At 39.3% G+C, this 19,695-nt stretch overlaps 1 protein-coding gene across 1 annotated transcript in view; it reads right to left on the bottom strand.

The window, feature by feature from the left end:
* LOC112216136 (immunoglobulin-like and fibronectin type III domain-containing protein 1) overlaps positions 1-19,091 on the bottom strand; it is a 42,929-nt gene extending 23,838 nt beyond the window's left edge. The window contains exons 1-7 of the mRNA XM_024375869.1: positions 18,840-19,091; positions 14,416-14,515; positions 6,263-6,385; positions 5,699-5,838; positions 5,515-5,614; positions 5,375-5,419; positions 906-948 (exon numbers count right to left, since the gene is read on the bottom strand). Coding sequence (XP_024231637.1) covers positions 906-948; positions 5,375-5,419; positions 5,515-5,614; positions 5,699-5,838; positions 6,263-6,385; positions 14,416-14,464 — 500 coding nt within the window. The 5' untranslated portion in view covers positions 14,465-14,515; positions 18,840-19,091. The remainder of the gene's footprint in view (positions 1-905; positions 949-5,374; positions 5,420-5,514; positions 5,615-5,698; positions 5,839-6,262; positions 6,386-14,415; positions 14,516-18,839) is intronic.
* Positions 19,092-19,695: the final 604 nt, after the last annotated feature.

The following is a 19,695-nucleotide window of genomic DNA, read 5'->3' as shown; positions in this document are numbered from 1 at the left end:
AAAGGTTAAATAAAGGTTAAATAAAGGTCAAATAAAGGTCAAATAAAGGTCAAATAAATAAATAAAAATCCTGACCGCTAACTATTACACACAGCCTACATCATTGTCAGGTCATAGTCAACATAGCTACAAGAACTAACACGTTAGTAAAGTCGCTCAATCATGCAGTAAAGTGTACTCAGCAGCAATCAGTTTAGCAGTTTCACTGGCGGGCTCCGGTGGCAATAAATTAATAAAACCAAAAGCTTACATTGGAAGCATTCCAGTGTTGGTTAGCCATAGCCAGCTAGCTGACATAGCATCCCTCTCTGTTAGCTAGCTACTATGGAAGAAATTAATTTGTTCAAAACTGTTCAAATATTGACTTTCTCTGTCTTTGAGTCAACTACTCACCACATTTTATGCACTGCAGGGCTAGCTAGCTGTAGCATATGCTTTTAGTACTAGATTCATGCTCTGATCCTTTGATTGGGTGGAAAACATGTCAGTTCATGCTGCAAGAACTCTGATAGATTACTGTGGAAGTCTATGGAAGGGGCTGAGAACCATGAGCCTCATAGGTTTTGTATTGAAGTCAATACCCTACAGAATGCTGCTGAGGCTACTATAGACCTTCATTGCAAAACCGTGTGTTTGAATCAATTATTTAGTGACGTGATTAAATTTAGTATAGTTTTATCTGAAAAGGATAACTTCTTTAATGTTTCACTATTTACATTTTTCTGGTTCTCCCCTTACTCCTCTGAAGAGCCTCCACTGAGCTTAGTTTCCCCATTTGTAAGCATTGTGGTCATCCCATCGCACTGTTTTGTCAGGCACAGAGGTCCCTGTTTACAAATACATGTAATGTAAATAGAAGGATTTGGTTACTGATATCATGATATCATGATCGTCTCATATCTTACCTTTTTCTAAGCAATTTCCTGAACTCTGCTGGATCTACTGAACCTAAACAAAATAAAGGACACTCAATGTTACCCAACTTAATGTAAAGTGAGAAGATACCATTGGAGTCTGGTGGGAGGAGCTATAGGAGGATGGGCTCATTGTATTGGCTGGAATGGAATAAATGGAAACCGTATCAAACACCTCAAACATATGGAAACCACTTTCCATTTACTCCATTCCAGCCAATACAATGAGCAAGCCGTGCTATATCTCCTCATACTAGCCTCCACTGCAGAATACTCACTGGGCAAAAACTAGTTGAATCAACGTTGCTCCCACATTATTTCTACAAAATAAATAAATGTGATGATGTTGAATCAACATGGAGAACTGATTGGATTTGCAAAAAGTTATCAATGTAAGCGAATTTCATCTTTTTGGGGGAATTTCATGTTGAATTCACATTAGCTGACAACTCAACCAAATGTAAATCAAACTAGATTTTGAACTGATGTCTGTGCCCAGTGGGTAGTCACATTAAATATCTGGTTCTAGTAACACCTTATTTGGATAGACCCAAATAGATGTTCAACTAACTGTCAACAAACTATTCAACCAACTACTCACTACCCGGAGTTTGATAGTTTGAACATCTACAGTATGGATGATCTATTGGGGAGTATGTATCCAAATGTCTAAAAATGGTGCTATTGGTGGTGGAGGGTTCAGTAAGGAGGAAACTAGATGGTATCAGGGCAGCTAAACCAGATTCATGTTTGCAGAGCAGGATACATCATATTCATTTAAATGAAAACAGGTGTATGCCCGTCGGCTTCGCAAGATTACGCTTTGGTTCTAGATTTCAACATGCAGCTCACGCCCGAGAACAACAGGATAAAATGCGTCACTCTACTCACCTCAGCAAAAAGTATTGATTCCAATGTAGCAGATAAATAACATACTGTTTTCTCACTGCTCCAGTGTAGCTTTAGAGTAGTTGTGCAATGCCCATGGTGAGGCGGTTACTGTTTAATGTGATGTAGGTAAATAAGCAGTAGCAAAAGTATGTCAAATATGTACAAAGTAAAAACAGTGCATTCGAAAAGTATTCAGACCCTTTGACTTTTTCTACATTTTGTTACCTTACTGCCTTATTCTAAAATTAATTAAACCGTTTCCCCCCCTCATCAATCTACACACAATACCCCATAATGGCAAAGCAAAAATAGGTTTTTAGATTTTTTTGTGAATTTATAAAAAATAAACTGAAATATTACAATATTACATTTACATAAGCATTCAGACCCTTTACTCAGTACTTGAAGCACATTTGGCAGCGATTACAGCCTAGAGTCTTCTTGGATATGACTCTACAAGCGTGGCACACCTGTATTCTCTTCAGAGATGTTCGATAGGATTCAAGTCTGGGCCCTGGCTGGGCCACTCAAGGACATTCAGAGACTTGTCCCGAAGCCACTCCTGTGTTGTCTTGGCTGTGTGCTTAGGGTCGTTGTCCTGTTGAAAGGTGAAACGTCGCCCCAGTCTGAGGTCCTGAGCGCTCTGGAGCAGGTTTTCATCAAGGATCTCTCTGTACTTTGCTCCGTTAATCTATCCCTCAATTCTGTGTGATGACCCTCCCACTCTGTCTGCCAAATTCTTTCTCTTTGATCTTGTTTTCCTGAATAGGATGTCGGAGTGCGGAGCTGGGAGCTGGGAGTGTCGTCAGTGAAATGGGAAGTGTGTCCCGGGGATAAATTCCCCCATACATTGAGGAGACTCTCTCCACGCAGACACACTGTTGTTTTTGGTTGTGGCATTTTGGGGCTTCTTTGTGTTCCTTTGTTTTGGCATCTCTCAACAACCCTCATTATCACCATGTACTCACTTACACTACTGACTACACACAATTGTTACTTGGATATAGTTTACTTTATTTAATAAACATGTTTGTAATTTCTTTATCTCCTTGTTGTCTCCCTCTTTGTTATGGGCTATGAGCTGATTCTTAACACCTCCCTGTCCCTGCCGCTGAAAAATATCCACACAGCATGATGCTACCACCACCATGCTTCGCCATAGGGATGATGCCAGGTTCCAAAAGATGTGACGCTTTGCATTCAGGCCAAAGAGTTCAATCTTGGTTTCATCAGACCAGAGAATCTTGTCATGTGCCTTTAAGTGAGGAGTGGCTTCCGTCTGGTCTCTCTACAATAAAGGCCTGATTGGTGGAGTGCTGCAGAGATGGTTGTCCTTCTGGAAGGTTCTCCCATCTCCACAGAGGAACTCTGGAGGTCAGTCAGAGTGACCATCAGATTCTTGGTCACCTCGCTGACCAAGGCCCTTCTCCCCCGAGTGCTCAGGTTGGCCAGACGGCCAGCTCTAGGAAGAGTCTTGATGGTTCCAAACTTCTTCCATTTAATAATGATGGAGGCCACTGTGTAGTTATGGATCTTCAATGCTGCAGAAATGTTTTGGTACCCTTCGCCAGATGTGTGCCTTGACACAATCCTGTGTCAGAGCTCTACGGACAATTCCTTCAATCTCATGGCTTGGATTTTGGCCTTACATGCACTGTCAAATGTGGGACATTATATAGACGGGTGTGCACCTTTCCAAATGATGTCCAATCAATTGAATTTACCACAGGTGGACTCCAATCAAGTTGCAGAAACATCTAAAGGATGTTCAATGGAAACAGGATGCACCTGAGCTCAATTTCGAGTCTCATAGCAAAGGGTCTGAATACTTATGTAAATAAGGTATTTCTGTTTTTTATTGTTAATACATTTGCAAAAATGTTTGAATCCTGTTTTTACTTTGTCATTATGGGGTATTGCGTGTAGATTGATGAGATTTCGCAAAAATGTAATACATTTTAGAATAAAGCTGTAACGTAACAAAATGTGTAAAAAGTCAAGGGGTTTGAATACTTTCCGAATGCACTATATACACAAAGAAAAGAGGGTTCCTCAAGGGTTCTTTGGGAAAGGTGTGGAATCATAATGACTCAAATAATATCCCTTTGAGCCCTGAAATGATTATTTGCAGTTCACAAAAGTGTTCTTTGCTCTATGAGTGATAATTCAAATGTTGGGGGCGGCGACTCATTAGAATCATTTTGGGTCCAGTTTGTGCACAGCTCTTTTTGTGTAACCAGGAGTGAGAGTAACATTCCAGTTAATGTAATCTATTGTGTTATGCCATTACACGTTATATATGACTATGGCTAATGTCAGAGTCTTGTGAAAGAATCACACAAAATGGCCTTGTGAGAAGTGATGTCTAAATCAGTGGTACGCAAGCCGTTCCAGAGCTGGTGTATGAAATCTTTGTCTTCTTCTTTGTTTTTTTAAATACAAAATCTGAATGTCATCCACAACCACAAAAATAATTTTAAAGAGCTAAAGCAAGTCCCACAATTTTACTTAATTTAAAATTACCATTTTAGTTCATATTGAACAATGGTTTGCATTTGTCAATGAGCCGGAAGTTGAAAGACAAATGTGTTTGAATGGCTTTGGGCTACATGACGTTAATACAAAACAATAAACGTGACGATGAACAGACAGGAACATAAACTGGACAGAAATCAAATAATAAGTAAGCCTAAATCTAAACCAAGATTATAAGGACTTAATAAAGCCGGATAATAGCCATGTAGCAACCTGTCCCCTGTCTGGCTGCAACAGGAATGACAGAGCTTACATATGTTTCCATCAAGGCCTCACGTTTGAATATAAGCCTACCATTGCAACAAATCAACAAATAATGGAATGAAAAAAATGGATTTTGTGGCCCATGAGAGGGCCACAAAAATACATTCAGGTACTACAAGCACACACAATTGCCATAAATACACACTTAAATTATTAGTGTAGAACCATGCCTAAGTATTGAATAAACAGGGTACACATTGCTCTCCCACTGGGATTTAGCCAACTGGGCATTACCCAACACAAAGGATGGACGAACACATGGACGAACGAAGTTCTGGTTGACACGCCCCCTTCCTGAGCACGACAAGGGAACAAATATTTCACCTCTTAAATTACGAGGAATCAAAGGTAAGTTCTAATCATTACTTTTAACATAGGAATAGCCATCCTAATAATAACATATGTGCACTTTGTAGGAGTAACATTAAAACACAAAAAGCATGATTAACAGAGTGAAACTAGTGGAGCAGCAAACAAATGTTTGGCGCCAAAACCAATTGAATGACTGCATCCTAAAAATGATACTTGTTGGCAAATGATCAACAGTACCACATGACATGGTAAGCAAACACATAAATGCAATTATTAAATGTGCTTTCATAATTAAAAAATGGTTTCCATAAACAATGCTGTTTTTTTTAGAGAACAGGTAAAAATATTAGGCCACGGATTGAAAAATCTCCTTCTCCAAATACTCTTTTGTAGTTTAAAAAAACCTTTAATCATGGATGGATGGATGGATGAATGAATGAATGAATGAAAATACCCACCTATGTCTTCTAACTGCTCCATGGCCTTCTTCTTCTTGAATCCAACTAATAACAGACGTTTAGGATTAGCACCAAAATACAAGGACTCAACTGATCATACAAGTAAGTTATATGAAGTGTAAAGAAACAAACATTCTCACCCTCAATCACATTCAATGCTGCAGTGCAAATAGCCTTGCCATATTCATTGATAGCATAGCATTTGTAAGTGTCTGCCTCCTCTCCAGACACTCTGTGAATCTGTTGAAATAAATTAACTGTTTAATCACAACATAACAGAATAATGGGTTATATGTATACTCTTGTGCATAAGGTTAGACTCACCTCTAAAGTGTATTCACCAGTAGCTTCATCATATTTCTTTTGAAATGTTTCTGTGTCTGACATATCCCCCTTAGCTCTTCCCCAAGTCACCTCTGGTTTGGGATCCCCACATACATTGGCTTTGAAAATTGCTAATTTACCTGTAGGATGTGCAAAAACATTGATTCATTATAAAATATCCCAATCTCAACGTGAAAAGGGATTGAAAGGAATGTGAGTCTTATTTAGTTATTGCTTGCTTTTTTCAAGTCTACCAGCAGGCCTGCTAGCTAAGATAGTTAGACAAGCTAGCTACTCTAACTTGATTGATAGCATGAAAAGGCTTCTTGGTAGCTAGTTATGAGTTTGGGAGATTGGGAATCTATCTGGACTAGCTAAAGCCAACTTAATAAAAGCTAAGTGTAGCATTACAAAGAAAAAAAACCTGTATTTAAAAATGTTTGACAAATCTTAGGGGACACGTGCCCCTGTGCCCCCTATGGGCATGACACCTCTGAGCACATAGACCAACACTGAGAGGGCCTAGGCCTGATACAGAAACCCTAAAACATCCTGGGGGCTCACCCTCTTGAATGGTTAGAGCGATGGGTTTGCGAAGGAAGTCTGGGGTGCTCTTGCCCTCTGGTAGAACCTCTATAAACTGCGTGATCATGACCCCAGGGACCTTGGACCTCTTCTTGATGCCAGCTGGAGAAAAGATGAGAAGTAAGAGGGAAATAAGTCTGATTAAGCCCCAACAAATGTTTTACAAAAACACAAATCCAATCAATGAATCAATACATGAACTGCACTCAAAAATGGCATGAATCAATGATCAATTATTCAATCATGATATATAAATACAATACATTCGGGATGTATTGGGACTCCTTGACTTTTTCCACATTTTGTTATGTTATAGCCTTATTCTAAAATGGATTATATTGTTTCCCCCCTTATTAATCTACACACAATACCCCATAATGACAAAGCAAAAGAGGGTTTTTAGATTTTTTAGCACATCTATATAAAATAAAATTTACATAAGTATTCAGACCATTTACTCAGTATTTTGTTAAAGCACTTTTGGCAGAGATTACAGCCTGCATTCTTCTTGGGTAAGACGCTACAAGCTTGGCACACCTGTATTTGGGGAGTTTCTGTCACACCCTGACCATAGTTTGCTTTGTATGTTTCTATGTTTGTTTGGTCGGGGTGTGATCTGAGTGGGCATTCTATGTTGTGTGTCTAGTTTGTCTGTTTCTGTGTTTGGCCTGATATGGTTCTCAATCAGAGGCAGGTGTTAGTCATTGTCTCTGATTGGGAACCATATTTAGGTAGCCTGTTTGGTGTTGGGTTTTGTGGGTGATTGTCCTTGTAACTGTCTAGTGTTAGTTTGCACCAGTTTAGGCTGTTTCGGTTTTCACATTACGTTTATTGTTTTTGTATTGATTCGTGTTTACTTTGTGTTTATTAAACATGAATCTCAATAGCCACGCTGCATTTTGGTCCGACTCTCCTTCACCAAAAGAGAACTGTGACAGTTTCACATATTCTTCTGTGCGGATAATATACTTTAATCACTGCCAAGGGTGCTTGAACAAAGTACTGAGTAAATGGTCTGAATACTTATGTAAATGTGATATTTAAGTTTTTTATGTTTAATACATTTGCAAAAATTTTTAAAAACCTGTTTTTGCTTTGTCAATATGGGGTATTGTGTGTAGATTGATGAGGGGGAAAAAACAATTTAATAAATTTTAGAATAAGGCTTTAATGTAACAAAATGTGGAAAAAGTCAAGGGGTCTGAGTACTTTCTGAATGCACTGTATATATACAGTACCAGTCAAAAGTTTGGCCACGCCTACATTACTCATTATAAACGCATGCTTTTCAACGGATTGCTGCCTGCCCGGCCAGCATCACTACTCTGGATGGTTCTGACTTAGAATATGTGGACAACTACAAACACCTAGGTGACTGGCTAGACTGTAAACTCTCCTTCCAGACTCATATTAAACATCTCCAATCCAAAATTAAATCTAGATTCAGCTTCCTATTTCGCAACAAAGCCTGCTTCACTCACGCTGCCAAACATACCCTCATAAAACTGACTATCCTACCGATCCTCAAACATCGGCGATGTCATTTACAAAATAGCCTCCAACACTCTACTTAGCAAACTGGATGAAGTCTATCACAGTGCCATCCGTTTTTTCACCAAAGCCCCATATACCACCCACCACTGCGACCTGTATGCTCTAGTCGGCTGGCCCTCGCTACATATTCGTCGCCAGACCCACTGGCTCCAGGTCATCTATAAGTCTTTGCTAGGTAAAGCTCTGCCTTATCTCAGCTCACTTGTCACCATAACAGCACCCACCGGTAGCGCACTCCAGCAGGTATATCTCTCTGGTCATCTCCAAAGCCAACATCTCCTTTGGCCGCCTTTCCTTACAGTTCTCTGCTGCCAATGACTGGAACAAATTGCAAAAATCACTGAATTTGGAGACTTATATCTCCCTCACTAACTTTAAGCATCAGCTATCTGAGCAGCTTACCGATCGCTGCAGCTGTACACAGCCCATCTGTAACTAGCCCATCCAACTACCTACCTCATCCCCATATTGTTTTTGTTAATTAATTGCTCTTTTGCACACCAGTATTTCTACTTGCAAATCCTCATCTGCACATCTATCACTCCAGTGTTAATTTGCTAAATTGTAATTACTTTGCTACTATGGCGTATTTATTGCCTTACCTCCTGACGCCATTTGCACACCCTGTATATAGACTTCTTCTATTGTGTTAATGACTGCACGTTTGTTTATTCCATGTGTAACTCTGTGTTGTTGTTTGTGTCACATTCCTTTGCTTTATCTTGGCCAGGTTGCAGTTGTGAATGAGAACTTGTTCTTAACTGGCCTACCTGGCTAAAAAAAGGTGAAATAAAAATGTTCTATATTTTTTTCTCCAAAATGACAGCTTTGCACACTTGGCACTCTTGGCTTTTCCAACAGTCTTGAAAGAATTCTCACATATGCTGAGCACTTCTTGGCTTTTGCTCCTCTGCGGTTCAACTCATCCCAAAACATTGGGTGATTGTGGAGGCCAGGTCATCTGATGCAGCATTCCATCACTCTCTTCTTGGTCAAATAGCCCTTACACAGCCTGGAGGTGTGTTGGGTCTTTGTCCTGTTGAAAAATAAATGATAGTCCCACTAAACGCAGACCAGATGGGATGGAGTATCACTGCTGAATGCTGTGGTAGCCATGCTGGTTAAGTGTGCCTTGAATTCTAAATAAATCACAGACAGTGTCACCAGCAAAGCACCCCCACACCATCACACCACCTCCTCCATGCTTCATTGTGAGAACCACACAGGCAGATATCATCCGTTCACCTACTCTGTGTCTCACAAAGACTTGACGGGTGGAACCCAAAATCTCAAATTTGGACTCATCAGACCAAAGGACAGATTTCCACCGTCTAATGTCCATTGCTTGTGTTTCTTGGCCCAAGCAAGTCTCTTCCTCTAAATTGGTGTCCTTTAGTAGTGATTTCTTTGCAGCAATTTGACCATGAAGGCCTGATTCATGCAGTCTCCTCTGAACAGTTGATGTTGAGATGTGTCTCTTACTAGAACTCTGTGAAGCATTTATTTGGGCTTTAATTTCGAAGGCTGGGAATTTGAGTGAACTCTGGTAAGTCTGGGTTTTCCTTTCCTGTGGCGGTCCTCATGAGAGCCAATTTCATCACAGCGCATTATGGTTTTTGCGACTGCACTTGAAGAAACTTTCAAAGTTGACATTTTCTGTATTGACTGACCTTCATGTCTTAAAGTAATGATGAACTGTCCCTTCTCTTTGCTTAGTTGAGCTGGTCTTGTCACAATATGGACTTGGTATTTTACCAAATAGGGCTATCTTCTGTATACCATCCCTACCTTGTCACAACAGAGCTGATTGCCTCAAATGCAAACAAATGAACTTTTAACAAGGCACACCTGTTAAATAAAATGCATTCCAGGTGACTACCTCATGAAGCTGGTTGAGAAAATGGCAAGAATGTGCAAAAGCTGTCATCAAGGCAAAGGGTGGCTACTTTGAATAATCTCAAATATAAAATATATTTTGATTACTGCATGATTCCATATGTGTTATTTCATAGTTGATGTTTTCACTATTATTATACAATGTAGAAAATATGAAAAATAAAGAAAAACCCTTGAATGTGTAGGTGTGTCCAAACTTTTGACTGGTACTGTATATATGTATGTATATTTACTTCCATTTTGTTTAGCATACTATGCACCTGCTGCATCTCTGGTCAGGTTGTTTATTTTGCATGACTGAGATTTAGGTTGGGGCTTTATCTGACTTCTTATCCTCACCGGCAGATGTCAGTCATGACGTGCTTTTCCACATGTGAGGCACTGGAAATGGTTTGTCTGAATGCCTTTACTGTTCACATGACAGGACAATAAACATCCAAAGAGCACTGGGCAGTACATTTTTTACAAATGATTCTTGTCCTTGAATGTGAATAGTATTTTACAATTTCACACAGGAAAATGTTTGAGTTTGTGGAAGTGTTTTGTCACGTGTTTTGTATTTTTTATATTTTCGTAACAGAATGTAGACATCAAAGGCAAATCAACCTCTTTCTCCTGAAGTACATTGATTACAGTTTACCTTTATGTTTTACAATATCTTAAGAAAATAAACATGTATATTTCCTGTTATGTGCATTCCAGAAGAATGTGCATGAATACTACATACTACACAATCTTCTAAAACATGAATACAACACAGATACTATACCACTGACGTTTGAATCCAAAATAGTTGAAAATGTTGTTTGTTTGTGTTTTTCATCTTCAAATATGCCCAGAGGTCACATCTGACCTGAAGGCAGCATGAGGTTAACTGATTTAATTAATTGCCCAGAATATTTAGAATCTCAGGACAACCAATCAAAATCAATTTACCTCAATATATGGAATTTGAAAACCAAAACACCAGTGAGTGAAAAAGCTAAACTTGCTTTTTGATCATCACTGTCCTACCTTTTTTCTCTTCTTCCTGTTCAGCCTCTGAAGGGCCTGGGCGTGCAAAGACAAAAGGATGACATGGAAGCAGATGGGACAAGAAACATTAATCCTGGTAAGGATTTGGAGAGAGGGAGAGGAGAAGTACCTTTCTGGCAAAGACATGGTTTAGGCCTAGTACTTTGGCAGAATGGCAGAGAGACATTAGAATCCTCATACATTACAATATGTATGGTAAAGACAGGATATATTCCAACATAGGGACATACAATACATTTGTAACACTTTACTTAAAGCCATAAATTAACATTATGTAACATATTATGTAAGCTTTATAATACATAATACATCATCATAAAGAAGTAATAAAACAAGTAATGAAGGATTTTTGGCTTAAAGTAAAGTGTGACCAATTTAATAAATGGGGTGAAAGACAAATACAGGTACAAAGACATTTTGCTACATTTGGAATGTAGTTTTGTACATTTAAGGACAATAGTTAAAGACATATCCCTAATGGGCTTAACTAATGGTACTACAAGGACCAAGTTAGTACGGCAATACTACTTCATTCATTTCTTGCAGATGTGTCTGAATCTCAGAAAATGTCATGTTGTAGAGATGTTTTCTCTCTCCTGTGAGACATGGTACTAGACCCTAGAGCTTGATTTCATGGCCCTCCCTCCCCATCCTCAGGGCAATTCCAATGTTCTTGTGTTTATGTTCTACTCAACTCCGATTGAATGGCTATATTTCAAAGAGCTGCCATTGTGTATAAAGGAGACAAACCTCGGGCTCATCTGCAATGTTCAATATTCAATGAGACTGAACATTCATTTTAAACCGAGTTCCATCTTGTCTTGTTCATTGTCTTGGGTCTTAGTCGCCTCTTCTGAAACTGCTGATCACTTAAAACAAAATGCTCTTATTTCCTTTGTTGTGGTTTTTCTTGGGGTGGTTCATCTCCCGAATGGTGCAGCGGTCTAAGGTACTGCATCTCAGTGCTAGAGGTATCACTACAGACCCTGGTTTGATTCCAGGCTGTATCACAACTAGCTGTGATTGGGAGTCCTATAGGGCGGTGCACAATTGGCCCAGCGTCGTCAGGGTTAGGGTTTGGCCGGGGTAGGCCGTCATTGTAAATAAGAATTTGATATTAATTGACTTGCCTAGTTAAATAAAGGTTACATAAAAAAATAATACAAAACATTTCATAATAGACTGATCAGGCACCTTGGTACATTAATAGTGCCTGAGAGTTAAGAGTTGGCAGGAGCCCTGATATTGCCATTCTGTGGTCCTCAGTAGTGTATTTTTATGCATTACCATAAAGCAAATATCTGAAATGTTTGTCTCATCAGTTCCTTTATTCCACAAGGTACTATTAATCAATCACACTAGGGCCCACTAGCCACAATGCATGAAAACATTACCAAAGTACAATTTCTTCAATCCATTGAGTTCCCTAAGGACAGCCTTTTCGCAATATGAAAAAAGATAAAACAAATTCTCCTGTTCATAATGGGAAAATAATTGGTCCCAGAGAAAAATAGTTTACATGATGAAAGCATTTTTGTAACCCGGCTATTATCAAAAATAGTTTTACTTGGCCAGTATAAGAAGCAATGCTAAAGCAGGCTTTCTGCCAACATACACAATACCATGTCGTGAAAAAGTATTTCCCCTTTCTGATATTCTCTATTTTTGCAAATTTTTGACACTGAATGTTATCAGATCTTCAATCAAAACCTAATATTACATAAAGGGAACCTGAGTTTACAAATTAAAATGAATTGCCGCCGTACACTAAATAACTGGTTGAGGCACCTTTAACTGAATTGACTGCAACCTGCTTCCTGTAGTTGTTGATCAGTCTCATTGCTGTGGAGGGATTTTGGCCCACTCTTCAATGCAGAACTGCTTTAACTCAGTGACATTTGTGTGTTTTCAAGCATGAGCTGCCAATTTCAAGTCTTGCCAGAACATCTCAATTGGGATTAGATCTGGACTTTGACTAGGCTATTCCAAAACATCAAGTGTGTTGCTTTTTAACCAATTTTCATGTAGACTTGATTTTGTGTTTTGGATCATTGTCTTGCTGCATGACCCAGCTGTGCTTCAGCTTCAGTTCACAAACATATGGCCTGACATTCTCCTGTAGAATTCTATGATACAGAGTAGAATTCATGGTTCATTCTATTAAGGCAAGTCGTCCAGGTCCTGAGGGAGCAAAGCATCCCCAAATCATCACACTACCACCACCATGCTCAACTGGTCAACCTGGTCAAATAAAGGTGAAATAAAATCAAATAAAAAAACGTTGGTACGAGGTTCTTACTCAAGTTTGCCAAAAGGCACCTGGAAGAACCTGGATGATCATCAAAACTCATGGAAGAATGTTCTACGGACAGATTAGTTGAAAGTACTTTTTGGATGACATGGGTCCCATTATCCCATTAATATTCAGTATCAAAAATATGCTAAAGTTAAGACATTTTTTGAAAGGGGGCAAATAATTTTTCACAGCACTGTATATAAAAAAAGTATGTGGACAGCCCTTCAAATGAGTGGATTCGGCTATTTTAGCCACAACCATTGCTGACAGGTGTATAAAATCGAGAACGCAGCACTGCAATCTCCATAGACAAACATTGGCCGTAGAATGGCCTTACTAAAGAGCTCAGTGACTTTCAACATGGCACCATCATAGGATGCCACCTCCCAACAAGTCAGTTCATCAAATGTCTGCTCTGGTAGAGCTTCCCTGGTCAACTCTAAGTTCTGTTAAAGTGAAGTGAAAACATCTAGGAGCAACAACGGCTCAGTTGCCAAGTGATAGGCCACCCAAGCTCACAGAACCGGACCGCAGAGTACTGAAGCGCGTAGCGTGTGGAAATCGTCTGTCTTCAGTTGCAACACTAATTACCAACTTCCAAACTGCCTCTGGAAGCAACTTCAGCACAATAACTGTTCGTCGGGAGCTTCATGAAATGGGTTTCCATGGCCGAGCAGCAGCACACGAGTCTAAGATTCCAGTGAAGGGAAATCTTAACGCTACAGTATACAATTACATTCTAGATGATTCTGTGCTTCCAACTTTGTGGCAACAGTTTGGGCAAGGCCCTTTCGTATTTCAGCATGAAAATGCCCCTGTGCACAAAGCAAGGTAAATACAGAAATGGTTTGTCGAGATCGGTGTGGAAGAACTTGACTGGCCTGCACAGAGCCCTGACCTCAACCTCATCGAACTCCTTTGGGATGAATTGGAACGCCGGCTGCGAGCCAGGCCTATTTGCCCAACATCAGTGCCCAACCTCACTAATGCTCTTGTAGCTGAATGGAAGCAAGTCCATGCATCATTGTTCCAACATCTAGTGGAAAGGCTTCCCAGAAGAGTCGAGGCTGTTATAGCAACAAAGGGGGACCAACTCCATTTTAATAGCCATAATTTTGGAATCAGATGTTCGACAAACAGGTGTCCACATACATTTGGTCATGTAGTGTTTGCTGCCAATATAGGCTACTGCAATACCACAGTGCACCACAAGGTATTCCCATCTTTATTTTCTCTGGCAATCATTGGGGGCCTTGTGAAGATAACGCTTGATGTTTGATGTCTTCTCTGTCTTAGTATGTACTGTACTGGAATTAGGAAGGAGAGAAAGGAACACTCATGTATACAGTACCTCCTTGGCCAGTGGCCGTCTGGTCTGTGACCTTTGACTTCTTCCACATCTTGGCAGATATGTGTGTGTGATCCAAAAGCTCAGTCAATCACGGGGCTCTCTGTAAATGAAAACATCATGTAAACATCAACTGATTGCTTACTTAGGAATTTTTATATTTTCAATCATTGTTCTCCATTATACTTTATCTATCACGAGAATGTCTTTCCAAAAGAGGTGGCAGAGTCCAAAGTTCCTGAACACAGCTGAGCTGTATGTCTGTCTCTAGAAGGCAATGTTAACATGTCATCTGTAAAGTCTTGCACTTGCTGAGGTGTCCATTAAATGTGGAGTGTGAAGGATGCATGTTGTGTATGAACTTTAGGCTGATGCCCTTTTCCTGTGTGACTGATAGGGACCACAGCTCATAACAGTGACAATGACACATGCTCAGGGTGCACAGTGTGCTGTACCGTAGACTGTATTTAATCTAAGAGATGAAAAGTTCCTTGTTGTTGGCTGACAATATTCATAATTTATGGGACGCATATGATTGTGTATCTTGAGCAAGGCAAAGTGTGTGTGTCTGTGTGTGTGTCTGTGTTTCTCATAATCTGGTAAAGATACAGCATACAGTACATTGCCTTTCATCTTTTTGTGTGGTGTTGTCATTTTAAACTGTCAGAAGCCAATTTAATTACATGGGATTCAGAAGATGTATTACCTTTCATTAAACAGCCAAGACTAACCCTGTGCATGTGATAGGGCACATACCTCATAAAACTATGATCATGCTATCACCAAGATTGTGCAAATGACTGGAGTGGTTATACTTGAATGGGTACGCAGATAGAAATAGCAAGGTCAACAAAGGTTTTTGATATAAAAATGCAAACAAGTATCTAGTTTGTAACAGTTTTTGGCAAACGATCTGATCTGTTTGAGAGAAAAAAAAGAGGAAAAAAAAGGCAAAATATCAGAATTAGAGTGCCTGTGCCAAAAAGTGGCAGACTTAAGGTGATTGCAGTAGAAAAGCTTAAGGGGCTTGGTTAGGGTTGCAAAGGGAGGGTATAATACTGGAAACATTCGTTTTCCACTAAACTACCAGAATATTGTTGTCAAGGATTTTATGTAATCTATTACTTAAGTACCCCTTTGAGTACTTCAGATTATCACAGGTGTCGGTAATAATCGCTGGCCTCCTGTGTGGCCTTATCACATAAATTAAATAATTGAATAAGATGATTTTAAAATAAAAAATGTGTCAAAGCTGTAAAACATTATCCTAAATATAAACCATCAACCAATTGAATACCATAGGTGTTTAATATGGGGGTTTCAGCATGAAATATCCTTTATATATAGTAAACATCCCCACAGCATGATGATGCCACCACCATGCTTCACAATTGGGATGGTGCCAGGTTTCCTCCACACACATTTAGGCCAAAGAGTTCAATCTTGGTTTAATCAGACCAAAAAAATATTGTTTCTCATAGTCTGAGAGTCTTCAGGTGCCTTTTGGCAAACACCAAGCGGGCTGTCATGTGCCTTTTACTGAGGAGTGGCTTCTGTCTGGCCTCTCTACAGTAAAGGCCTGATTGGTGGAGTGCTGCAGAGATAGTTGTCCTTCTGGAAGGTTCTCCCATCTCCACAGAGGAACTCTGGAGCTCTGTCAGAGTAATCCCCCGATTGTTCAGTTTGGCCGGGCGGCCAGCTTTAGGAAGAGTCTTGGTGGTTCCAAACTTCTTCCATTTAAGAATGATGGAGGCCACTGTTCTTGGGGACCTTCAAAGCTGCATACTTTTTTTGGTATCTTTTCCCAGATCTTTGCCTCGACACAACCCTGTCTCGGAGCTCTACAGATAATTCCTTCAACCTCATGGCTTGGTTTTTGCTCTAACATGCACTGCCAACTGTGGGACATTATATAGACAGGTGTGTGCCATTTCAAATCATGTCCAATCAATTGAATTTACCATCATGTCCAATCAAGTTGTAGAAACATCTCAAGGATAATCAATGGAAACAGCATGCACCTGAGCTCAATAGTCTAGTCTCACAGCAAAGGGTCTGAATACTTATGTAAATAAGGCATTTCTATTTTTTATTGTTAATACATTTGCAAAAATGTCTGAAAACCTGTTTTTACTTTGTCATATTGGGGTATTGCTTGTAAAAGATTTTGTAAAATTTAGAATATTTCTAAAAACATTTTTCTTGTTTTGCCATTATAGGGTATTGTGTGTAGATTGATGAGAAAAAGGCTGGAACGTAACAAAATGTTAAAAAAGTCAAGGGGTCTAAATACCTTCCGAAGGCACTGTATATATTTTTAATACTTTTATTTGTTTCACTGTCAGCATGTATTTGATGTAAATGTTTTGGCATCAAACTGGTAGCAGTTGTGAAAAAAAAGAGAGAGTCAATAGTTGATTAGACAATAGTCTAATTAAGACAAGAGTCAATAGTTGGACAGGTTGCGGAAGTAGTTAAAAATAATGCCATTGTTGATTAGATGCTTTTTTCACTATTTAGGCTATTTTCTCTTGAACCATATGATCTATCTACTAGAAACTCATGGACAATTTGAACACTGATATAAAAAAGGAATACTATATATGAATTGATATTAACTACCAAAATGACAGAAGATTCCAATAATTTGGTAAATTACTGGTACTGTAGCTTTGCATCCCTAGTCTTGGTATGAGAGGCAATTCTCAAACGTTTAGAGCTGTGGATACTGTATGTCTTATCATGAAGCACTTTGATACAACTGCAGATGTAAAAAGGGTTAATAAAATAATAGTGATTGATTATCAAGATAGCATTCTTTGTCAATAACGCACATGCCGTTCTAATTGAGCGTTCCAGGCTGTAAGTCTAAACCATTAGAACTTCACTTGCATGTGTACCTACCAATTGATACATAGTGAGAGGCTAAGCCTGACGAAATATGGCACAGATAGTTGAGTTTTATAAATCAATCAGAGTGCTGGGCTAGTTTACCCTCACATGTCCTCACATTATGATCTGAGAGATCGTTGTTGAGTACAGTATTTTCTTTGAAACATTCCAAAGAAAGAAGTATATGCTTAGCTGATGTGAGTACAATAAATCAAACCTGCTGAACAAAATGGCAAACTCTGAACCTTAAGGTTTTAGAAATTCCTAGAGCTACAGTAGTTTGAATTAAGGCATTATTGCTACATGGAAAGTGTCCCAAATGTATTTGAGGGTCATTACATCTTGGCAGTCAGAGCACCATACTAAATAAAAAGTATATGACTTTAATGAACATCAGGGTGCCAAGCATTCCCTTCTTGTCATGTTCTTTCCCGTCCCATGAGTCATAACACTAGCAGGACAAACACTGACAGTACACACTTCGAACTCTATAGTTAGCTGTGACCCTGCTGGTAACCTACTGCTAGACCTGGGTTCAAATGCTATTATAAATAATTGCAAATACTGTATATGTGCCTGATTGAGATTGTCTGTTGCAATGCAACCAATAGAAAAGTCTCAAAAGTGCTAACACTGACCACCTGGCTCTCCAGGCAGCCTAAAGCAAACACTCAAAGTATTTGAAAGATTTTAATTAGTATTTGAACCCAGGCCTGCCTACTGCAATGACTTATTGTGTCTTTACCAGTGGAGGCTGCCGAGGGGAGGACAGCTCATAATAATGTATGGAACGGAGTAAAAGGAATGGCATCAAACACATGGAAACCATGTGTTTGATGTATTTGATACCATTTCACTGATTCCGTACCAGCCATTACCATGAGCCCGTCCTCCCCAATTAAGGTGCCACCAACCCCCTGTGGTCTTCACTACGCCTGACCTTACTACATGTGGTCCAACACACCATGGGTTCCATGGCCTGAAATGTAATCCATAGCATGTCTTTTTTTAATCAGATGAGGTCATCATCAATCAAGAAAGAAAAAAAAAATTACATTCTCTTACAAAAATATAATTAGATATGATTAAAAAGTGAAAGGCTGATATTTATTTTCTTAAATAGCGTACCAGAACTTAAACCCACATGTCATTAATGACATCACATTTTAAATTACATTAATTGTGTGCAGCATGAAATATTGCATTATAATACATTTACAATAATAATAATAATAACGAAATAATAACAATAAGTCATCACAGAAATAGTTTGCTGGGACCGATCTCATTGGGGAAAAATACAGTATGGTCCAGTGTAGAACAAAAATATGGTAATTCCTCATACACGACTGATCTCCCTCTTAGTAGAACCCTCAGGGTGTTTGTTTTTCAAAATCCAGTTTAACTTTAGGTACACTGTAGGTACATTTCAGGTACACCTGGGAATTAAATCTGTTTTATGGTCCCTGGAAATTACATTTCTCCAGTGACCTTACTCAGTATGATCTTGCAATAGTCAGTTAAAGGTAGCTTACCTGCCTGTCTACTGCTCACGTACTGTTAGTCCAACTCAGACTGTATTTGAGGGCTTGGGTCTTTCCTTGGGTATTTCTTGGGGTATTTTCTCGCTGCCCTCAAGGTTTTGCTTTGTAGTAAATCCTTTGGGGGAAACGGGTTTGATTTCTCTGCCAGCCTGTTAGTAACCAGACACAGTGATTCTGATCAAGAGGAGGCTCTCCCTGTATTTAGGCAGACGGTTCCTCAAAAGGGGAGGAGGGTGGTCTGGGGGTAGGGGGCTATATGATGAAAAGGATGATGGAGTGAGGGGTATCAACAGATACTGAGTTTCTCTACACCACATAATGACTGGTGACAGTCTAGCCATCTTCACAGAAACATTTGCTGAAAAGAACATGATTGGTGTGGTGGTCTCCATTTAAAGCTATGTAACCTAAGTTATTAGGTTGGTATTCAAATCTCGTCACGCATACAGTGCCTATATCATTCAATCAGAGAGTAGATTTATCTTATTCATTAGCTCCTTTAATTCAAACAGAACATGGGGATTGTTTCAAATGCAAGATATGTACATGAAGTTATTCACATAATTTGTTTTCATTTCTTATATGCCTCTATTCAACGGTCAACTAGTGTTACTGCTAAAAAGCACTTCAAAGAATATTGTAGTAATTTCATCAAGGTGATATGACGGAAACACCATATGCTTCCCATATACTGTAGCTTTACAAACACAACGTGGGTTAATATTGATCTTACATAGCTGACCTCTCATAGCGCTAATGGTCATCAGCTGTGATGATACTACAACGTAGACTTCACAGGTTGAGGTTAAGAAGGAGTCACTTGTCCCTTTCATCATGCTGAATGCAT

This window comes from Oncorhynchus tshawytscha, linkage group LG16 (genome assembly GCF_018296145.1).
Source record: "Oncorhynchus tshawytscha isolate Ot180627B linkage group LG16, Otsh_v2.0, whole genome shotgun sequence".
Classification (NCBI taxonomy): domain Eukaryota; kingdom Metazoa; phylum Chordata; class Actinopteri; order Salmoniformes; family Salmonidae; genus Oncorhynchus; species Oncorhynchus tshawytscha.
Note: the sequence above shows the minus strand (reverse complement) of the source record. Positions and strands in the feature narration are given on the sequence as shown.